Source organism: Eleutherodactylus coqui, chromosome 1 (genome assembly GCF_035609145.1).
Source record: "Eleutherodactylus coqui strain aEleCoq1 chromosome 1, aEleCoq1.hap1, whole genome shotgun sequence".
NCBI lineage: Eukaryota > Metazoa > Chordata > Amphibia > Anura > Eleutherodactylidae > Eleutherodactylus > Eleutherodactylus coqui.
The window spans coordinates 428,240,313-428,263,951 of NC_089837.1; the positions used below are offsets into that span (position 1 = coordinate 428,240,313).

The window sequence follows — 23,639 nt, forward strand, 5'->3', positions numbered from 1 at the left end:
TATGTGTAGTTCTCTGAGCAAATTATACTTAACTTGTGCAGGAAACCCTTTGCTGAAGAATCATTCAGAAGAAAAGTTTCCTGTTTTGGTGCTGGAGAACTATGAATGGCACATACACAGGATTGTTATCTGGGACCAACATTACCTAGGGAGCCCTACAGACCTTCCAACAAGCAACCCTTTGTAGAAAGTACAGCTAACATCAGCAACCAAGCAAGGACCAGACTGTAGTCTCCTTGTGAAATCACTCCAATGTATGTCATCTCTACTCATTCCAGCCCCGGTAACATCAATGCTGCTCGCCTGTCCTATATTCTTCAGTGCAAAGCAAGGCAACAACATTGTGAGAAGTTACTTTATTAAACATGAGCCATCAAAAACTAATTTCTCACCGTATGTTCATTACCAAGACAGATCAAAAGACCTCAAATTTCAGGAGTGGAATGTTTATTAATTACTAAAAAGACTAGACCGAGGATGAAGCAGACGGTGTGATTTAATGCTTCATTTATAAGCTTTTTTAACATTTTGATATTAATATTCTGGAAATAGTATTTAAATATTAATAGATTTATCTTATTACTAGAAAACGGTCACTAGGATCATAAATTAGCAGCACAGATGCACATATGAAACTTCCAATGCTTCTTAAAAAGGCAACTGCATATTCTCTCCTTCTAGCAGCTAGTGATGCCCCTTCCCTCCCTGCAGGCTCTGTCACTAATCAGAGCTCTTCTTCGTTCTCCAGCTAGGGTAAACCAGTGAATGATACACATGGAGGAGGGGGTTGCATCTGCAGTTTCTCTCATTCTGTATGTCTAGGAGATTGTACGCTGTAAGCAGGCAGGAAGGGCAATGGTGGAAACATCCAGTTCAATCATTGCACAGAAAAACTACCTTTTGTCCTTAGGGAGAGCACCTAGACAGTGAGTGAGGAGACTCAAAAGGCTCCTCTGGGTAATATGCAAATAAGGGAGGTGAAATAATATTTCCACAGTGGCACCTACTGGAAGGCAGCATTCCTTCAAGGCAAAATCAGACACTTTATACAAGCCTTGTAACAAGGACTGGGAATGAAAAGCAAAGCCAGACTCCATGTACAGACAGCGGTTTCAGGGTATTTGCCCTTCATCAGTGAACAGCAGGGGTATTAGTGTATCTTGATGCCACCAGGAAGTCCTTGTGGAGACGAAACTTATTGCCTAGAAACGCCCCCAGAAGCTAATTGGCTGGAGAGAAGGCTCGCCATCAGGTCCTGGCAGCCAAGTTAAATTATCCTGTCCCCTGTGAATACTGCTGTATGCTCCTGCTTTGTCATCCCCGTCCCTCTCATCGCAGGTCTCCCCTCCCAGCTCCCGGGGTGTTAATAGTGCTGCCCAGGTGTTCATACTGCTCTTTGCACTCGGCTCACCTGGTGTGAATATCGGCCCCCGCCTGTTAATACTGCTCCCCCGAGCAGCATGCAGCGCCCAGGCTCCTAAAACAGCTCCCCGTGGCTGGCCTGTGGTGGGCGCCCCTGTAATCCCCGCTCCTGCAGTTTGCTGTCTGGCCCAAAGCAGCATCTTGTGTATTGATTGCTGATTGCCAAGGACAGTTATGGTTAGTGATTATGTTCCTTTTAGACTTACATTATTACTTTGTAATATTTCCATCTTGTGACATGCAATTATTTACACCAAATAATGTAAGCCTAAAAGGAACATCATCCCTAACCCTAACCGTCCACGCCAGGCAGCAATCAATGCATATAGTGTGTGGTGGTAGGACCTTTCTGACGTCACCCAATAGGGAGCTAGGGGTGCGAGAGGGGTGTTCCTCCTGTCAAACCCCTAGCTTCCTGGTGGCGTCAAGATACACTAATACCAAAACTAGGAGTCTGGCTTTGCTAGTGAGAGGCCTGGGACGGGGGTCAGAAACGCTATCTTCTCTTCTTAGGGAGAGCACCTAGACCAGTGGTGGTGAACCTGCGGCACGCAGAGCCCTCCCTGTTGGCATGCGTCGCAGTCGGCTGCTCACCAGGTTAGTGAATACCTGCAGGGGCCGCGGCATTCACTAAGCAGCACTGCTATGTGCGCTGATCCCTGCTGCATATTAACTTTTTCTTCCCCACTTCTGCCCTAATCAGCAATTCCAGCAACCTGATCAGTTGTTTGGTGAATCAGTAAACCCAAACAACCAACCAGGTTGCTGGAATTGCTGATTAGGGCAGAAGCGGGGAAGAAAAAGTTAATATGCATCCCGGCAACACTGTGACATCAGTGTGCAGCCGGGATCCTCCTCCCCCCTCCCCCGACGTCTCCTACTTGGTTCCGCGAGAGCAGGGGGAGAAGGCTTCCGGCAGCACACTGATGTTAGTGTGCACCTGCTACCAGCGCTGCTGGAGAGCGCGCCGGGCAGAGGAGGAGCGCCCACAAGGAGGAGGGGGTAAGTATGTGGGTCTCGGGGTGCAATGGGGGAGCCACTGTTCGATGTCACTGTGCTACTGTGGGGGGGCCGCAGTGGGGTGTCACTGTGCTACTGTGGGGCCGCAGTGGGGTGTCACTGTGCTACTGTGGGGCTGCTGCGGGGTGTCACTGTGCTACTGAGGGGCTGCTGCTGGGTGTCACTGTGATACCGGGTAGTCACTATGGGGTGTCACTGAGCTACTGGGGGGCTACTGCAGTCAAAATCTGCACGCTGTCTATTATGAAGCAGCCCTGTCCTTTTTAGAACGACGAGGGTAAAAATCATACATCGTGATAAGCCCCGCCCTGCTGACGTGTTGGTACTTTGCAGTAAATAAGTGGGTTTTGGGTTGCAGTTTGGGCACTCGGTCTCTAAAAGGTTCGCCATCACTGACCTAGACGGTGAGTGAGGAGACTCAAAAGGTCATGCCTGCTCATCTGGGTAATATGCAAATAAGGGAGATGAAATAATACCTCCACAGTGCCACCTATTAGAAGGCAGCATTCCTTTAAGCCAAAGCCAGACTCTTTATACAAGCCTTGTAACAATGACTGGGACCTCGATTCATTGCACAGAAAGAGTCCACTCACCAAGTAAAGCTGGAGAAGGAAAATGTACACTTACACAACCCAAAAGAACTGTTGGCACTAAATTAACAAAGGCTACCAGGATTTCAGCACACTAGCTGATGACGCTTGTTACATAAGCACTAGCGGATTATGCCTGTAACATAAGTCCCCACCTTCACACTATGCCTGGATAGATTTAGACAAAAACAAAATCAATTTTTTGGGAAGTCTGAAGCACAACCTAAATAAATGCATGAATTGTTTCATACCCGAGTCTTACTTATATACAAGGAGACACAGAATAACTGAAATATGACTAATATATAATGTAAAGCAAGTCTTTCGAAAAGAACATTGTGCAAACTGCAACTGCATCAGTTCAATGTGATCATGTCATGGGTGCCAATTTACTGCAATTAATTTGAACCAAACAAGGAAAACCAACAGTGTATTTCAGCATAGAGTATATTACTGTCAGCTCCTAAATTCACAGTCAGCTGCAAACATATAAAATGTGTACTGAGTGTAATAAGTGGGAGTCGTGCGGGAGCGGAGAATTAGTGCTAATGAATTAATCTTTATTTTCTAGTAACTGCTTTGAATTTTCAATAGACATATAATAAATCATTCCAGCAGAATCTGTTCTATACCAAGAACAATATTAATCAGTCTATTAGTAGTTCTTTATGGGAGCTACTTGCAACTTAATTTACATTGAAGTACCACTACAAAAAACACAGAGAAACAGTAGAATAGAAGTTTAAAGTAAAAACCACTTTGCCAAGCTGTCAACATAGATTTCCCAGTAGACACCGTATTTTTTTATTTTTATTTTAAGAGAACTTTGCCAAAAATCACAGACAAACTTTTTACAGACCAACTGGAAAACCAAAGAATGAATACCAAAAGGTAAAAAATATGACTATAGCTCAAAAACGTAAAGTAAGAACCATATTGTTTGACTGAAAAGTGACACACAACCATGCCCAGATTCAGAGACCAATTCTGCCTGACACAGACTCATTTGGCATGGGAGACACTTGGCCAAGTAACAATGTATAAGATTCCGTTTGTACGTTACCCAGAATTCCCAGTAATTAATCCTTCCCTAACAAAATGTTGCCCCCTACATATCAATTAAGAAAGACCTGTCACTAAATAGATTGGGTGGGGCTGGCTTTTTGGCTCTACAGCTGTGGCCTCGCTGACTCTACCCTCTTCCCCATTATTTTTCTCCCACACTCTCATCCCCTTTTGCCTGGATTGGCTCTGCTCAGGTTTGACTCCCAGCGATGTTAATATGTCAGGTGGGTAGTCACAATCAATGAGTGACATCAGATTTGATGGCACTCGGAGCCGAACCTAAGAAAAACTCATCCCTCATAAAGGGAAAAGAGTATGGAGGTTAAAAAAAAAACACAAAACAAAACTATGGTGATACAGTCAGCAGGACCATGGTTGCAGAGCCACAAAGCCATCCCTGCTGATACTATTCAGTAATAGGTCCTCCTCTTAAAAGATAGGAGACAAGAGCTTAATTACAGTAGAACTTTGTTTACAGGATTTGTATCTGAGCATCTTAGTCTATTCAGTTCCATAATACAAGGCCAATTTGTCTCAAAAAGATGAAAAGTGTAGAACATACATATTCACTATAAGAATGGCTAAATAACAAAAGGTGACATTTTGCTGCCCCTGTTCACAAAGATGTATATAATAAGGATCAGCACTGCCACCTATTCTGCTTTTTAATTTTTGTTATTCATCAAACAAAGGCATCCTATTCATCCTGTGCGTGCAACTTCTATTTTTTTCTTCAGATGTAGAACCAGAAAAAAAAGCAACCTTGAGAGGATTATCTTCTCTCTGCATACATAACATATCACAGGGGTGGCAATCAAACCTATGAAAGCCATAATAAAGACTTGTTACCGTTCACATTAGCAGCCAAATCCTCATGTCCCACCCTATTCTTGCACGTAGTACTGCCTAAACCTCACCTAGACGGGTAATAATCTTTATTGATCTAGCGCCAACATATTCCGCAGCGCTTAGAAGACAGCGGGAACAGAAACAAAACCACAGTTACATGCACTAATCAATTGATGGAGACCATAGCGGTGAGGGTCCTGCTCCGAGTTTACATACTACGGATAATGGGGTGGTACAGAAGGTAAAGGGGCTGGAGATGTGCACAGTATGGCGAGGTGGAGAGTATGGAATGCTATACACATAGACAATGGTCAAATTGTGCCAAATAGTGCCTAAAACGGTATGACTGCAGAGGTGGTTGATTGCGGCTAGCTGGGGTTGCAATCAGTAAAACAGGGAGCATGCTATCTGGCGGAGTACAGAGGGGTTTGGTTTAAGATATGTCGTATGCCTTCCTGAAGAGGTGCGTTTTTAGAGCCTAAAGTACTGTGCGTCGGGGATTGCCCGTATAAGTTTTGGGTAGTGCGTTTCAGAGGACTGGTGCTACTCTGGAGAAGTCTTGGAGGGTACTGTTGTATCTTGTCTCCACCAGAAAAATGGTTGGAGACCTGCAGAGTGACACTGATGCCTTGTTAACCCCCCAAGTTCCACTCAAATGAGCGTGTAGGAATTGCGTAATACGCAAGTGCAAAAAAAGTAAGCAACATGACCCATTTTGCATCATATTACGTTGCGAGAGAGCCAATTGTTCTTTATGGGCATGTAATTAACGCTGCCCATATGTAATTACATGTAAACGCGCCGCTGCAAAAACAACGGCAAGGGAAATATGAATTTAAAAAATACAATTATTTTTCACTGTAGCAGAGGAATTACAAGTAAACACCTTCACTGCACTGACTCCTAAAACCTAACGTTTATTGATGTATAAAAAGAAGGCTACAAGAACGAACAAACAAAAAAATATATAAATACTACGAATCGCCACCCGTAATCTGGACCGGTCTATGGCTTATAGGGAGAATACACCCCCTTTCTCTAATTGTACACCAGTAAATGCGGCCATACACTTCACAACCCCACTCAATGTCTCCAAAGGGGGACCTTCTAATAGGTATAGAGGTATCGGCTGCGTTCAGGCCCTTAATGTCAAGATGTTGTACAGAGAGCAATCTGATGGTGGGACTCTCATGGTGTAAAATTAGACCACAAATCCAGAAATTACAGATATCAAAATGCTCTGTTCTTTAGCCCTATTTTCAGGCAGATCGTAAGGCAAGTGGATCTATTTTTATGGTTCTGGGATTAGTTGTTCAAGATGTTATTATTTTAGTGGCTCTATGGTTCTGGTTCAACGCGTTTCTGTCGCACTACAGACTCCTCAGGAACCTACATGAAGCATCTCTGAACCATGATCCATATAAGCAACAGACTAGAAAGAACGAGCAACGCCTCATATACGCGTCCAGCACCTAAATGATTCTGACCGGACCCAATTTGGCTGAAAAAATGTTGTGCCAAATATTCTGGGACGCAATGTTCCACTTACTTGGTGCTAATTCCTGTCTCAAATTAATCTAGAAAGAAAGACTAACCTTCTATGGGCCCAGAAATTTTATTTTTCAATCAGATGTCCTAAAAAATAGGAAAGTCTTATCAGTAACTAGAACTTGAACTAAATCCTCATCTCCACTGCTACTACGCTGTCCTATCTGTAGTATAGCTAGGAGACTGTGGTGAGGAGCAGCAACATAAACAGGAGACCAAGTAAAGGCCTCCAGCCTTGAAGGTAGACTGGAGGCATCTGACCTGAGTAACACATAGTGCCTCCTTATAAAGCCCCTAGTGTGCTGCCAACACCTCCCTCGGGGGATGCCTCCCTTTCCACCAATCAGTGAGGCAAAATTGCCAACACCCTCCAACGGGGAGGGCTAGTCATCTACCATACACATCACATACAGCAGTGACCGATCTAAAGCTCAAACTTGGTTAAACTAGTCCACAGATGGTCACAAGCCTTATTCCATAACCATAAAGATATAAAGTATAAACTACTCCATATCCGCCGGTCCCTAATCGCCTGTAGGTATACCGGCGTTGCTACGGCGATACCAGGATCTGATCCGGCCACAATGAGCGCTGCTAGGGCAGGGGTTCCGTGTTTACCCAGAAGAAACTTACTCCGCCATTTCATATAGTCCAGCGCTCTACTCTAGAAGGGTGATGACGTGGCCGATTAGTGTAACGATGCAACCCTGCAACACGCGTCATCACTCGTTTCTTCCTTTGGAGACATTGAGTGGGGTTATGAAGTGTACAGCCGCATTTACTGGTGTAACATTAGAGACAGGGGTAAATATTACTGTTCTCCATTTCAGTAAACATAGCGCTCAATTAGTCATATGTAGGGCATAGCGACAACAATGATGTCACTGCCTCTAATGGCCCCAGCACTCATACCCGAGCTGGTGCTAAACCACCCAGATCAACTGTCTGCAGAAAGAGGGGGCCATTTTGACCTGTAACTGTGGCTCCTAGGAAAAACCGCACAGTAAAAAAATATGAAGTCTGATGAATGTCCCTCAAAAGGGGAGAACTATGTTAAATAAATACATTATACAAAAAAAATAAAAATCTAAAAATAAAAAAGGGGTGGTGGGTCCCCCAACCACATACTTCCAAAACCATACCCACAGCCCACCCGACCTGAGACCATACAAAATATAACTGAGAACCCACAGTTTTAAGCGTACGCTAAAAACGTATCTTTTTGGGGAGGCCTACCAAACTCCGTAATCCAACTCTTCTCTATTCCCCCTCACCCCATTCTTCATCAGAACCTCACCTTTTTCTCACTGGTTTTCCCCACATATCCTAATGCACTCATCTGTATATACTTAATACGACTGGTGACCAAGCTCATACAGCTCTATGTAAAAATGTATAGTACCGTATTCTGTACAGAACAATCTCTTGTACCTCTTATATCACTCATATTTCCTTACAGTCTGTAAACTCTTGTGAGACCTTCATCCTTACTGCTCGAACTATGAGTTTAATACCATATGTTATCCTATTTTGTGCATATTCTCTCTGACTTGTAATATGCGTGGAATATGTTGGTGCTATATAAAGATTACTGCTACTTTTGGACTAAATTTTCAAGATATGAAAAAATTCTTAGAAAAAGACACTGGGCTGGGTGTCCGATATCCAACAGCAATGAACTCTGTTAAAAAAGGCTAAATCTATAAGGTCAGGCTATCAAAATCTGATGTTTTGAATACCTATTTTAACATAAACTTCCTTGCTGTTTAATAATGTACCAGTAATTATTAGGAAGTTATATAGTACCAGTGTTTCTGGCCACACAGCTCTGCTATATGCACGTCTCACACACAGCACTGCTACATGTACATCACATACAGCTTTGCTACATACATTCTTTATACAACAGGGATGAAAAGCAGCACAGCAGAGTCCTGCACATACTGATCACCCCCTGGTCATGTGACTCCAGACTGCAATCCACACAGGTGAGTGATCACATGATGGTGACATCATGACAGGTCCTGTAAAGCACACAGGTGCTGTTTGTGTTTGTTAGTATTCCATCCCCTACAAACCCCCGCGGCCTCAGTTGCTATGGAATGCTAATGAACACACAGCTGGAGGGCTTACAGGACCTGATGTGACAGGGGTGGAGCATGTAACTCACTCATTCACTCTTGTTCTGCCCCTGATCATCCAGAATCAGTTACATGCTGCGCCCCAAATCACATGATGGTGACGTCATTACAGGTCCTTCATCCGAAGATCATCCTGAGTGAGTTATGCATCCCCTACAATACCCAATAGCCTCAGTTGCTATGGAATAGGGCCTGTGATGATGTCCCCATCATGTGATCAGGGGCGGAGCATGTAACTCAGTGACTTTGGATGAAGGACCTTTGATGAAGTCACAATCGTGATCAGGGGCAGAGCATTTAACTCACTCACGCATATACGGACGGACAAACAAGTGGTTTTTGATATTTTGATTCTAACATGTAAGAGTGATTTCACATCCCCGTCGGAACCTCCGGCTGTAGGTTCCGTCGCAGATGTGGCTCAAAGTACCTGAAGAAAAAGCACCAAATGCAGTGCTTTGGCTTCAATCCAAAACCCATTCAGCTGGGCGGACCACATTATAGTCAATGGGGTCTGCCCAACACGGTTCAATTCCACACAGAGATGGAACCATTTGGCCGTGGGGATTCCCCTTTCCTTCTTCCCGAATAGAGCAGGAGGGCAGAATCCCCAGCGCAGGAATGAAAGCACCTAATTCCTTTACTTTGACATGATAGTCCAGAAATTCCAATAATCTTGCACTTGCTGCAGCTAGAAACAGAGCCAGAAGACTGACCAGAGAGAGAACTGTGAGAGTGAGTGTTAGCCGTATAGATCTGCACACACCAACATACATAAATATATAACCGTATTGTGTGTATCTGTACATGACATATATCCCATGTGCCTGAACACTGAAATCTGCTATAAACCTGGAGAGGCAATCTGCATTCAATTAAACCTAAAGAAAGTCTAGTAAGGTGATGAAGGAGATGTGGCCTGCCTGGAAACACAAGTCCCAGAGCCGACACGTGACTGTAGTTCTTTGATTTGGGTTTGCGAGGGTGGCTCTGCTCCCTGCTCTCTGTACGCAGACTGTCGGCTGTCACACGAGGGCACTGGAGCTAATTGGTATTCTTCCTCTTTGTTTAAGCCATCAATCTAATAAACTGTTCCATTTGCATACATTCATATTTCCAGACACAAGTTATATGAGAAATGCCCCACCTAAACCTCAAGTTACATGCAGGCCACCACATATTCTGACTAATTAGAAACTACTGTGCCCTAAACTAATTAGTTATGCTAGCAAGCCTGTGCTTCTGTCAAACAGTGCAAGCAATTAAGGCTTGCGTTCCCCGAACATCAGAGCCTTATTTACTGCCAGCCATAAGAATAGATATTCTCACAGACAATCCCTTTCATCGGCTACATTTTCAATAGCATTCTGTTTCTATCTCAGTTATGCCGAGAATGCTAATGCCTTAAGGGCACAAGATCTGTCTTCTACGGAATATTTTTTCATAAAACCGACCTACGTTGAATACAAAATTCCACCTATTTTCTATTTTATTGTGTCATTTCCTAAGAACTATGTTTTTAACCTAGAGCATTTCAGCTTCCTCAAGCAGATTTAAATGAGCCATTCCTAGGGGAAGACGCATTAGCCTATATTTCCATGTCTGCAAAGGAAAAAAAATACATATACAGAGCGTTCCAAGCAGCAAAATAAGGTTTAATGTGACATTTTACAATTTCCATGTTGCTATGAGTCATTTCAGTTTATAACGGAACCCAGAAATAAATATGACTAAACAAGAACCAGCCTTCTTTTATCTCCACGTCAAAAACTTTTATTATGTGATTTGTTGGATATGCACAGAAAATGCTGATCAATGCTGCGCTAAATACAGACAGGCTGCTGTCAGTACAGCCGCCCCACATGGAAAATAGATCACAGGCTGCTTTCACATAGCGCTTTGCCTAGGTCAGATTCACATGAGCGCAAGTGTATTTGCACGCATCTTTGCCGAATGAAAGTTGCATATTTCCGCGTGCAAATGCATTTTTATTGCACTTTTTGCATGTGCAAAAAAATACGGATACGAGGCTGCCAGCCATTGAAATGCGCAGAAAAATTGAGTACGCTGCATTTTTCCACAGCGCAATTACACACGCAAATTGCGCTTGTGAATGAACCCACTGAAATGGGTTCTATTTTCTGCGTATTGAAGGTACAAAACTTTCTGTGTGAACCCGGTCTTAAAAGAAAAAAACAAACATACATATATGTAAAAAGAGCAGTATAAATGATATGTTAAATTAATTCTGCAGGCCAGTACGATTATGTCAATACGCTGCAATCAAAGACCCCTAACATTTTTCTTCTGCCAACAGGGTTTATTTTCTTTACATAGTAAAAGGGGGAAAGATGGGTTCTGACTTTTTTTCTTCTTTTAAAAACTTTAACTTTTTATTTTTGTCCGACTAAGACTTGAATATCACCATGTTTTATCATTCTTCAAATACATTACTATACTTCAGTACAGCAGTGTATTACAAAGCCTATGAAGATCAGCAGGAAGCTGGACTCAAATGGCCATAGGCGTTATTACATGCGCCCATAGGTGCCGTAAAAACACGTGAACGGGTGCGCAAATGTTCAGACGGCCCGAGCCCGGCGCATATGCGCCAAGGCCACAATGCCTTACCTCGTCCTCGCCGGCTCTCTGCCTCTCTCCTCCCCTCCGGCTGTTTGCAATGGAAGGGGTGGAGCTAAGCTCTAGCCCCCCTACCCTTGTCCGCAGTCAGCAATGGGAGGGAGCTTAACTCTGCCCCTGTCCCATCCCTTCCCATTGCAAACAGCCGGAGGGGAGGAGAGAGGAGGAGACAAGGCGGAGGGAATTTAGCAGTCATGCTGCTAAACTCCCTCCCACCTCCCTTCTCCGGCCGCTGTCATTGGCTCCCATAGGAGTCTGTGCAGCAGCCGACATATTCCAGCTGGGAAGATAGTTCCAGGACTATCTTTCCTGTCCAGTGTAAACGCGCCTGGCGCTATATTTGCCAGCCGGGTGCTTATACGCCGCAGGAATACGCCTATGTGATCTGATGCATTGGATTCCAATGCATTAGATGGTAGCATATATCGGCCAGCCTTGAAAACGCCGCTGATATACGCTCGTGTGAATAAGTCCGGAGGCTGAGCCTCATAGGCCAAAGCTAGCAGACCAGGAGGCCACATACAAGCCCCCGGGTGCCACAGAAACCTAATCGGGAGCATGCAATTATTTTGCGGCGATCCAATGTGTGAGAGAGGGAGCCCCCAACTCCCTCTGTCAGCCTATGACTTGCCGGGGTTGCCGAGACCGTGGCATATAAAGGGTTAAACAGCGGGGCTCCAAGGTTTCTCTGGTCCTTGCTGTTTGAGCAGATGCTAGGCTGTTGTTATTCAACAGCCGAGCACCGGCTCCCCCAGGCATGGGAGACTCGTCCCAGGCTTCTTATGTAGCCACGCATCAGAATAAATCCCCTTAATGGCTGGTCGTTAGGGGTTAAAGAAATCTGTAACCTCAGAACTCCCCCAAAAACTAAAGTAATGAATGAATAGTAAAAAGGGCACAAAGTTCAAATGTGCAATGTCAGTGCTTTTATTCCTCAGTTCGTCCACAAACGGGGCGTTTGCTGTGTGCTGTAACATAAGAGGACTAGTCTTCTCCATTCTACACAGCCAGTTTACAGGTGTACAGTGGTAGAACGGGAGGGAGTGTGAATATGTAACTAGGTGTCCCTACTAGTGTTCATTCATTACTTTAGGTAACGGGGATAGTCAGAGGTAACAGCATTTTGGTTTATGCTGTTTTTGTGGAAATTATTGGGATGATTACATAGCATGCTGGGTAGGGTGAGGCGTTTTCACTGGTATGTTTACCATAGGCTTCTTTGTAGCACTTAAAAAATGCCACCATCTTATTGCACTTCTATCCGAGGGCAGCACAAGGTAGTGACAGTCACACTGATATGTCTGCTGTGTGTATCTGTGCAGTAGTTTTGGAGAAACTTAAATTTGATCAGTAACAGCACATGCATAGAGGACTCCTTGAAGTATTCCTGAGCTGGAGGCAATTACTCTTCATACAGAAAACTGCCAATCATTGGCTGGAAGGTGAGGTGGGTGTGGCCAGTTTGCATCTCATGAATATGCAGAACTAGTTCTGTGTCAGGCTTCTGCTAAGAAAATGGACGGTTCTTCAAAACTACTGCACGAATACACACAACAGACATATCACTGCAATCAGTATGACAGACACTACATTATGTTGCTTTCAATGAGGGCTACAAAACATGGTGACAAACTATGAATACCACAAAATTACATTTTATGAAATTGGAGCCATACAAGTAGTTTTCCCCACATACTACTATGAGAGTCATTATAGCCCCCATACAACTCACATCTTATGAAATAGGCTCATGCACCTGGACATTTTTAATCATGCGGGATTAATTTGATAACTTGCAGTCTTGCAATTTCTTTCTAGGATCATTAAACGGTCTTTAAATTCAGGTTTGTTATTTCTGACTTAACCAATTTTTTCCTATGCCCCACATCAAACGTGCCAGTGTAAGCAGCCAAAAAGGAGCCACTCAGGTCTTCTCAAGGGACTCCTCTGCTGGAGGCATGTTAGCCAAGATGAGCACCAGATAATCTATTAGTCCAGCAGAGAGGTTCGTGTCCAACTACTTCTACTGGTCATATTCCCAAGAATGTAGTTCATACAAATTAGACCTCTCAATTATTTTATGATGGAGATCTAATTTCCCTTTTACACGGGCCGACAGTCAACTGCGGAAGGGCCGCGGATCGGACGGCTTCCATTGAAGTCAATGGAAGCCGACCGTGTGGGAATCGCAGGAAAATAGAGCATGCTGCGATTTTTCATCCGCAAGCAGAAACCGCAATTGGTTTCCGCTCGTGTGCATGAAGAATCATTTTTCCATAGCATGCTAGAGGGTTACTACTGCGGAATCCAGAGGCGGACGCCCCCTCCGGAATCCGCAGCAAAAAAAATGGCCCGTGTGCATTAGGGATAAGTGAAGAAATAGTAAACGACTTTTACATTTACACTGAATGATTATCGCTCAATTTTGTTTGTTTGAATGAATTTTGAGCGACAATCATCCTGTGCAAATGGGCCATTACTGTGCTAATAAGGTACTGTTCACACAGTTTTCTGGACACGTGTCAAAAACAACAGCGAAAAACAGTGTCCTTCTAGCACCCTATTGAATACAATGGGAATTCTCATAGTGGTTCATACTGCACATATTTTGATACTCCAGTTGTGGGGGGGGGGGGGGGGGGTGGAAACCATAATCGTAAATCGTACATGGATTTGAAGAAATCAGTGGGGCTAAATCCACGTTTAAATCCGCATGCAAATCTGAACAAAGGGCCGGTCAAAGATTTCTGCCATGGATCCGCATTGAAAAAAAATCTGATGCAAATCTGGCACATTACAACTCAGTGAATGCGCTCTTCAATCGTCCTAATCCTCATGTATGGATTTTTTTTGCTTTTTAAGGAGTATACAACTGTCAATAAGAAAAGATAACAAAAATACCTATACATGTGTAGGACAGCCATGTTTGTCATTTAACTCTGTGGGGTTGCAGTTTGTGTATCTTGTTAACCCCTTAATGACACAAACCTTTTTTCCCCCCCATTTTTGTTTTTGCCTCCCCCCCCCCCCCTTTAAAAAAAATCGTAACTCCTTTATTTATCCATCGACGTCGCTGTATGAGAGCTTATTTTTTGCGGGATGAGTTGTATTTTTCAATAATGCTATTTAGTGTACCATGTAATGTACTGAAAAACCTTTAAATATAAATTCTAAGTTGAGTAAAATGAAGAAAAAAAAACAAACACAAAAACGACATTCCGTCATCTTTCGGTGCGTCTGGTTTCTACAGTGCTTACACAACAAAAATGACATGATAACTTTATTCTATGGGTCAGTACGATGACTACGAAACCAAACTTGCATAGTTTTTTTTTGTTGTACTACTTTTATTTATTTTTTTTCAAAGAGATTCAATTTTTAAAAATTATTTTCTGCCGCCATCTTCTGCGAGCAATTACCTTTTTTTTCCTGTCAACGTGGTTGTGCAAGGGCTCATTTTTTGCGAGACATACTGTAGTTTACATTGGTACTAGAGATGAGCGAACGTGCTCGGCCCCGCCCCTTTTTCGCCCGAATACCGCGATTTTCGAGTACTTCCGTACTCGGGCGAAAAAATTCGGGGGGCGCCGTGGCGGCACGGGGGGTTGCAGCGGGGAGTGGGGGGGAGAGGGAGAGAGAGAGGGCTCCCCCCTGTTCCCCGCTGCTACCCCCCGCACCGCCGCGCCTCTCCCCGCCCCCCGGCGCCCCCCGAATCTTTACGCGCGAGTACTGAAGTACTCGAAAATGGCGGTACTCGGGTGCGTAAGTACTCATTACGAGTACGTTCGCTCATCTCTAATTGGTACCATTTCAGAATACATACAACTTTTTGATTGCTTTTTCTTGCATTTTTTCTGGGAGACAGAGTGACTGAAAAAGTGCATTTCTGGCGGTCTTTTTTTTTTTCTATCCGGACGGCGTTCACCGTGTGGGGTAAATAATGTGCTACTTTAAAAGATCGAACTTTTACGGATGTGGCGATACCAAATATGTATTTTTGTTTTAGGATTTCGATTTTTTTTATTATAGGTATGGCAAAAGGGGGGTGACAAACTTTTATTTTTTACAATTAGTAAAACTTTATTAATCTGATTTTTACTCTTTTTTTTTAGCCTTCCCCTGGGTGACCACAACTAGCGATGCTTTAATCACTCCTGCAGTATGATGTAATGCTGTAGCATTACATCATACTGCAATCTGACTGGCAGTCTATCAAGCCACCCCACGGGGACGGTGAATTCATGAATGGGTGAGTGAGTGCTGCCTCTGATTGCCTGAGCGCAGGGACCAATCAGAGGCAGCCCATTCAGCAGGCGGGGATTTTAAATCCCCGCCTGCTGAATACTACACAGAGCAGTTCAGGAGAACTGCCGGCCGGACGCGGCTAAACTCTGGCTGCAGGGAAAAGGTGAGTATACATTTATTTTTACACATTTTAGGATGATTTTCAGGGAAGGGCTTATATTTTTAAGCCCTTCCCAAAAATTCATCCCGCGCTCGCCGGCAGCCCATTGCTTTCAATGGAGCAAGCTGTATTGCCGACTCCATTGAATTCAATGGGCGAACATCGTTGTCCTCTGCCACAGCTCTGCCACAGCTGTGGCAGAGGATAGCAGGCAGTGTGGGCGGTTTCACTGAAAACGCTGCTAGGTGCAGCTTTTTCAGCAAATCGTCGGCCTCGGTCACGCGATTTGCGGATGCGCATCAGTTATGCGATCCGCAAATCATGGGAAAAAACGCCCGTGTGACCGAGGCCTTAAGAGGAGATAAGGACATTCAAGGTGTACCAGCCAATTGTCAATATATTCATAAACTGTTAGGAGGAACAAGAGAAGAACTAAACTACACAAACGTTATACGAAAATATGGTCTAGACTTATGGAGCATAAAATTAGTCACTAAAACAAACAGGAAAAGTAAAGTGCCCTCTTCAGGTTATACAACATGTTTAACATGACTCCAAGGGTCCATCCGCTGTGGTCAGGATACAATTTGAAAATACTAATCTATAGGGTTACAATTCCTTTGATAATTGGCTTTATATGGAAAGGTAAAAAAAAAAAAAAAACAATTCAAAAAGTCTAAAGCCCCATTCACATGCAAAGATGATCACTCAAAATTTGATCAAAAGATACGAATGACAGTTTTAAGCGATCATTTTGCATAAAGTACTAATAGGCACTAATGCCCATTAGTACTTTATCAGCTTTGTTTCCCTGCAAATGAGCCTCCAAGAGCTCAGCAGAATGTCTGAGCTCTGTAATTAGCTCTATTGTTCAGCCATGGCCTGCTTAGAAAAAACAATGTAATCTCTAGCTCCCATGTAGATCACAGCCTGCACGGAGAATACAATGTTATCTCCTGCTCCGAGCCTGCGGTCAAATCAATGGTTTTTATGCTCAACTAAAAATCATTGTTCAAACAAAAAGTGCACGATGGTAGCATTTACAAACAACAATTATCGCTTAAAAGCCATCGTTTTAACGAATTTTGAGTGATAATCGCTCCATGGGTTAAATGTGTATAACTCTAATATTACAAAGATAACAGCCAACCAGGTAGGTGAGAAAAAAAAACAACTTACCTTTGTTGAAAGTACTTTAAATGTACTTTGTTCTGGCACAATAGAGTGTAATAAGACAAGAGTCAGGTTGTAATTTTCTTCTGATGGAAGGTGCACATTTAAAGTTAACTGTAAAAGAGAAATGCAATCAGAGTTATATAAAAACAGAAAGATAATTTACCCAAAAAAATAGTAAATCTCCAAACAATGTTTCCCTGCTGTCTCATATATCTGTGAGAAATGATTCTTAATTAAGATCCAGGGTCAACTGTAAATACATGTATATGTGGCGGCACGTTCGGAATCGCTGGCATTCACATACAGTTGTGGGGAGCAGGTGCTGCTTTTCAAGTCTTATAAATTGGTATGTAGAGCTGACACAAATTGTTATTTCACAAAATAAAAAAAAATGCAACTATTATAGAGAATGGGATCCGCTAGTAGGTAATCCACAGCTGTCAAATTACTAGAGGCATAGTCATAATTTATACAAGGACACAATTCAGTGGAAAGAATTGAAAACTTTTTTCAAAGGAGCAGCAAATTGTGTTTTTAGGGTAAATTGTTTTTGGAATTTGCTTAGGGTTTTATTTTCTTCTCAGTTTTTATTCCATTTCCTTCTTGAGAACATGATGTATATGTTTTATGTGAAGACACACAAATAAGGAAATGGCATAAACAGCACCCCCCATATACATCTGTTACTGCAACTGATCTTCTTAACACAACAAGTATTATAAGGTTGCATTCACATGGGGTGGATTTTGAAAAAATGAAATGAGGCCCCATTTCAACATTGCTGATTTGATACAGATTTTCGAAACAGACTCCACAATAAAGTACATCGCATGATTTTTAACCCATTTTTACATGATGCATTTACAGCATTGGCCGCGAACAGCCGTAAGTATACAGCATTGGCTCAGGAGTTCTGCTCGCATTATCTGCAGCAGATGTCCGCTACAACAGACGGAATCAAGAGTTAATTACGTTCCCAACCGTTAGACCCCCGTATGTGTCACGGTCAATAGAGAGCACAGCACCCAAGAGATTTTAGAGAGGAAGGGTGCTCTGTATATTTTCCCGTTGTGGGATTAACAGCATGGCAGAGATCTTCCAAATTTACGATCAGACCCCTCTGCATGCAACGGTTGACCACTCAAAACATACAGGTGTACTCGTTTCATATTCTCTATAGGGAAAACGGACAACAAAAAGAAATGTATTATGGTAGAGACACCAATAGTATACTGAAATGAAGTGGAATTTATCTCACCTGGGCATCCAACACACCCCATTTAAGAGAAACCACTGTGGAAGGAAGATATTGCGAGTGCAGATGGCCCCCATTCAACTGGTGCTGGGTGATTTATCAAATTAAATTGCTTCACTCACTGCCTAGGAGCCTTGTGATTCTGTTTTCAGACAGAACCGCAAAATTACATTTTTCGGCTTCACTACTGAAATACCACTGCACTCAGTATATGAAATGTATCTTACAGCAAGCTTAGAGTGCCGTCTCCGCCCCAGCAGTGTTAGGACACTGCCTACAGCCAATCATCATAGGTTGGCTGGAGCCAATCCGCAGAAGTCTCTACTTCCTGCCCAACCCCATTCATCACTACCGCCGCTCTGCTCTTAATCTCTTGCAATACTTCTAGTATTGCAGGGCAAGCTTGATGCTCTAAAGAGCGGAGGTGCAGATACCAATATGCACAGGAGAGGGAGAAGGTGGGGAGCTACAGGCAGAGTATAGCCACTCTGTCCGTGTCAGCTGGACAGCGCTCTCACACATTAGAAAGGAGTTTAAAAAAAACTACTAATGCAATAGCTGCTCGGCCAACTTGTGAGAGCACTGGCCCGGCCAACAGTGATTAAGTGCGGACTCGCATGGCTGCTGTAGAGCATCTTCAAGTGAGGGACAAAAAAAAAAAAAAGGTTAAACCCACCATTTTGCCGACAAAGCACCCAGAACTACAAAAATATGTGTCTTATACTGAACAGTAAATGGTAGAATAAAAAGTTTAAAACAAAAAAATGCAAATATTGCTATTTGTCATCCATTTGCCTCCCCAAAAAAACACAATCTAAAACCCACATGTACCCCAAAATATTACAAATCGAAACTGTAACTCATCCTGAAAAAAAACAAAACAGGACCTCCCGGAGTTCCGGTGGTGAAAATGTAAAAGTCTTATGGGTCTAGAATGCAATGACACAAAATCACTTTAAAAGAGCGTTTGTTGTAGAAAAGTAGTAACATGAAAAAAAGCTAGGAATTTTGTATTACCATAAATCATAGTGAAGCACAGAACAAAGCTGGCATGTGATTCATACTGTATGGTGAACTCTAAAAGAAATTCTGGGTTACCTTTAAAATATAGATGGGGAGCTGCTAACAGAAAATGGTGACCTTCTCCATAACTTACACAGCTATAAAAAACAAAAAACAATGCCTATTGCTCTCGAACACCAGTGTGTGGACACAGCGTATCCATACACAAGAGAAATAAATCGCAGCATGCTCTATTTTTCTGCGCATCATCCACTGGCCATACACAACACATTGCGTACGAACAGTGTTTCGATATGCATCCCCGCTCTGAACAGAGCGGTGAATATAAAAAATAAAATCACACTGCGCATGTCCGTGACGTCAGATTTTTGAGACAAGTGCAGTGCCATGCTCAGCCCATAAGCGTCCTCTGCTGCAGGTCTTATGCATGAGCCCAAACACTCACACTAAACCTCTCATAAATTTTATGATAATGGGCAACCAGCTGAGCAGCTCATCAGGACAACTGCGATGTCAGCTATGGCCACCTTCATATAACATTACGATACACTTTTTTTTTAATGCATTTACATACATTTGGACCTAAAACTCACATCAACTTGCTGTATCAATTTCGACTTGCTATATCTTAGGCTGTATTGCTGATTGATTGTGGTCTTGTTTTAAAGATAAGAATCCTAGTTTTAAAACCAGACCAAAAGTGAATCTAAGCTCTACCTTCAATACAGCCTGAGATATAGGCTGTAGAAAGTCAGGAGTGAGGGCTTCAGCGAGACGTACAATGAGAGCTCCAGATATTTGCAACTCCAATGTCAAACAACTCAAATGCATTGAGAAAGTCTTCAGACCCTTTTTTTTAAACATTTTATGTTGTGGCCCTGTGTAAATTTAACAAATGATTCAAGTTTTTCACCATCATTTTACACTCAATACCCCATAATAACAAAGTGTACACAGAATATTAGAATTTTTTTTTTTTTAAGAAAAAAAAAGGGGGGGGGGGGGACATTTTGTATTGACACAAGTACTCAGACCCTTTTGATATGACACTTGAAATGTAATTCTTGGGGCCTCCCATTTGGGGTATTGAGTGCAGAACGATGGGGAAAAACTTGGGAATTTTTTTTCTTTTTTTCTTTGCAGAAGGCCACAGCATAAGAAAATGTAAAAAAGTGAAATGGTCCAAATGCATCGTGTATCTGAGCCTGTATTAGGGATTGAGCAATACAGAATCAAGTTTCTCAGCATGGACAGCAGACAGCATGCGGTCTGTCTTATCTTCACTCCAGCCAAAGAGTGAAAGATGGGAGCATTTACACACAAAGATTATGGCTCAAAAGATGGCTTTTCATTTGAGCAATAATCGTTGTGTCTAAATGGGCCTTTAAAAACAAGACCGCAACCAAAGCTCTATCTGCAATGCCTGAGAACCAACTGTAAAAACAAAGATGTATCTCATACGTCATTGGCTTCTGAAGTGCCGCTCTACAGGGACATGAGAGACATGTCCTGGGCAAAAAAAGGGTTAATCTTCCTTATAATGGTATACTATATATATTCCATGTTAAAGTTAAAAGTACAAATTAAAATACAGAATACTTTTTTTGGAAAGTGTGATAGTATTTAACAGATTAGCATTAATTGTGAAAACATGTCTCTAAAGAAGTATTGTAATGAGCTAAATTTTAGCTGATAAAATGTAGGTGCTAAATATTTTAAAAACAGGTTAATTGTGGATATAATAATAAATAGGTTTTATTGCAGAAGATAATTTTTTGAGGGGAAGCAAGCAATAATACTATATTTAATTATCATTAAATAGAAACGTACAACGTATAAAGAAAATGCAAGATACACCTTAATCCTTAATGGTCAGAAGACCAAAAACAATGCAAGAACAATGAAATTCAATTAATAATAATGTTTGCCACAATCAATCTGTGTCAATAATGGCTGCCTTGGGCCTGATGAGCGGACGCCATTTTCGCCATATCTGGTTCCATCTTCGTTTACCGCAGTTTCAAGTCGCCCCTTACACATATCTGAAGTTTGTTTCTCACTTTTGTCAGCAGCTGCTGAACCGCGCTGAAGCCCCTCTCGACTAAGTACGTAGATGGAAAAGCTAAACATGAACAACTTAACTTCCTTTCACAGGATAGGAATTCTTTACTTTCACCCAAAAACATTCATAGCCACATTCTTGGAAAAGTGGGCTTTGCTATCACATTTCAAGTCGATCAACTGCTCTTGTAATCTGGGATGAAATTCTCCTGCATCTGAAAATGGACTGAGTATCCACGTTAGTATTTCAAGGATACATAGATCATGGAACCTAGTTTGCATGTATTCTTTGGCTTGTTTGAGGTGTGAGCAAAAAATGTCTATGTCTGCATCTTGAAGCTGGTCTCCGTCTTCAAGTGCAATTTCTTTGCCTCCCCTGCTCCAGACTCTACCCCCTCCAATCCATCCTGAATGCGGCAGCCAGACTCATCTTCCTGTCCAGCCGCTACTCGGACGCCTCTGCCATGTGCCAGTCACTGCACTGCCTGACCATCAAATACCGAATTTAATTTAAACTCACTACTTTCATCCATAAAGCCTTCCACAGCTCCCCCCTATATTGCCTCCCTCATCTCAATCCACATCCCAACCCGGGCCCTCCGCTCTGCTAACGAAATCAGACTGAGTGCCATTTTAATTCGAACCTCTCATTCCCACCTTCAAGACTTTTCCAGGGCAGCACCAGTCCTCTAGAATGCGCTACCCAAAACTATCCGTGCAATCCCTGATTCACAAAACTTCAGGCGTGCTCTAAAAACGCACCTCTTTAGGGAGGCATACCATATACCCTAATCTAAACCCCTCTGTACTCCGCCTGATAATGTGCTCCCTATCCTAGTGACTGCAACCCCTGCTAGCCGCCATCAACCCCCCTGCAGTAACACAGATTCAGCCACCACACGGCTTAATGTCTGACCATTGCTTATGCGTATAGCATCCAACGCTCTCCACCTCCCATACCGTGCACATCTCCAGACCCTTTACCTTCTGTATCACACCATTACTTGTAGTATGTAAGCTCATTGGCGCAGGACCCTCACCCCTACTGTTTCCATCAACTGATCACTATGTAACTGTGGTTTTCGTATTTTTGTACTTTTGTTTTTCTGTAGCCCCCTGTTTTTGTAAGTGCTGCGGAATATGTTTGGCGCTATATAAAGATTATTATTATTCTTGGAGACTCGGAAACTCAGGTTATTTGTATGAAGGTCCAGTTTGGCAATGAAGAAAGATTATACCATTAGCCTTAATGAAATTCATTTTGTCTCCTTGCAGCTTTGTGTTGACCTCATTGAGTTTGTCAAATGCGTCTGCGAGATAGGCAATGTCAAAACATCGTAGTTCGATTGCATCACAAAGGCTTGGGTCAATCGTCCGAAGAAGCTCGACTACTGAGTTAAAAGGTTCATAGAAGCATTGTAAGGAGCCACCTTACTTTGGTGTGTAGGAGTAGACATTTGAATTTTTCATCATGGTCTTGACAGAGTTTGCGGATAAGACGCTTGTTCAAAGAGTGCGCTTTTATCGTGTTAAAAAAATTAATTACATAGGGCAGAAAATCAAGTAATCTCTCACATAAATGTTTAGCAACAAGGCTCTGCCGATAGATCACACAGTGGACTGCCATTATAATAGGTATAGCAGATTTTAAATGGGCTATAAATCTGAGATATCGACCAATTATGGATGCAGCTCCATCGGTTGCACAAGCAAGTTCATTTGTTAAAGGGATGTTTTTATCTTGGAAAAATTCTTCCAGTCTTTTGTATATAGAGGAGCCTTTAGTGTCAGTGGTTAAATTTCTGGTAAACAACAGTTCCTCCACTACATTTTCATTCCGATTAATGAAACAAACATAAGCTAGCAGCAATGCTTCATTGTCTCTAACCGTTGACTCGTCAATTTGCATTACAAATTCTGTGTTCTTTAGCACGTCCAAAAGTGTTTCTTCCACATCAGCAGCCATCTTGTTAATTTTTCTTGAAACGGTGTCATTACTCAAAGGAATCGATTTCACCATGGCACACACATCAGGCCCCAACATAGTACTGACAATCTCTTTAACTGCGGGTAACACAAGTGTTTCCCCAATAGTATGTGATTTGCCACATTGCACTGTTAATAAAGAGACTTTATAGGAAACATGGAGGCCTTTGTCAGCATTGAGAGCAGATTTTCCAAATAGCTTGCCTACAGTGCTGCGGTTCTCAAACTTTGTCTACAAATCTTGGCAAAATGAAATACGCTTACCCACTTTGTCTGAATGCATTTTTGCAAGGTGATCACTCAGTTTCGAAGGCTTCATTCGAAAATGATTTTTGACAATCGAGGCACAAGGGTAGTTGTCTGTTTGCAGGAGAAGGGATGAATCCGTATTTCAAGTATTCATTTGAATATTGACGGCACTTCTTTTCAACCATTTTTATAAAGTATGCTTCAAGAAT

The 23,639-nt window shown here is 42.6% G+C and overlaps 1 protein-coding gene across 2 annotated transcripts in view; it reads right to left on the reverse strand.

The window, feature by feature from the left end:
• Window positions 1-23,639, reverse strand: part of SUGT1 (SGT1 homolog, MIS12 kinetochore complex assembly cochaperone) — an 88,322-nt gene that overhangs the window by 15,956 nt on the left and 48,727 nt on the right. For both annotated transcript variants that reach the window (XM_066581474.1, XM_066581465.1), the window contains exon 11: window positions 16,860-16,967. In XM_066581474.1, the coding sequence (XP_066437571.1) occupies window positions 16,860-16,967 (108 nt within the window). The remainder of the gene's footprint in view (window positions 1-16,859; window positions 16,968-23,639) is intronic.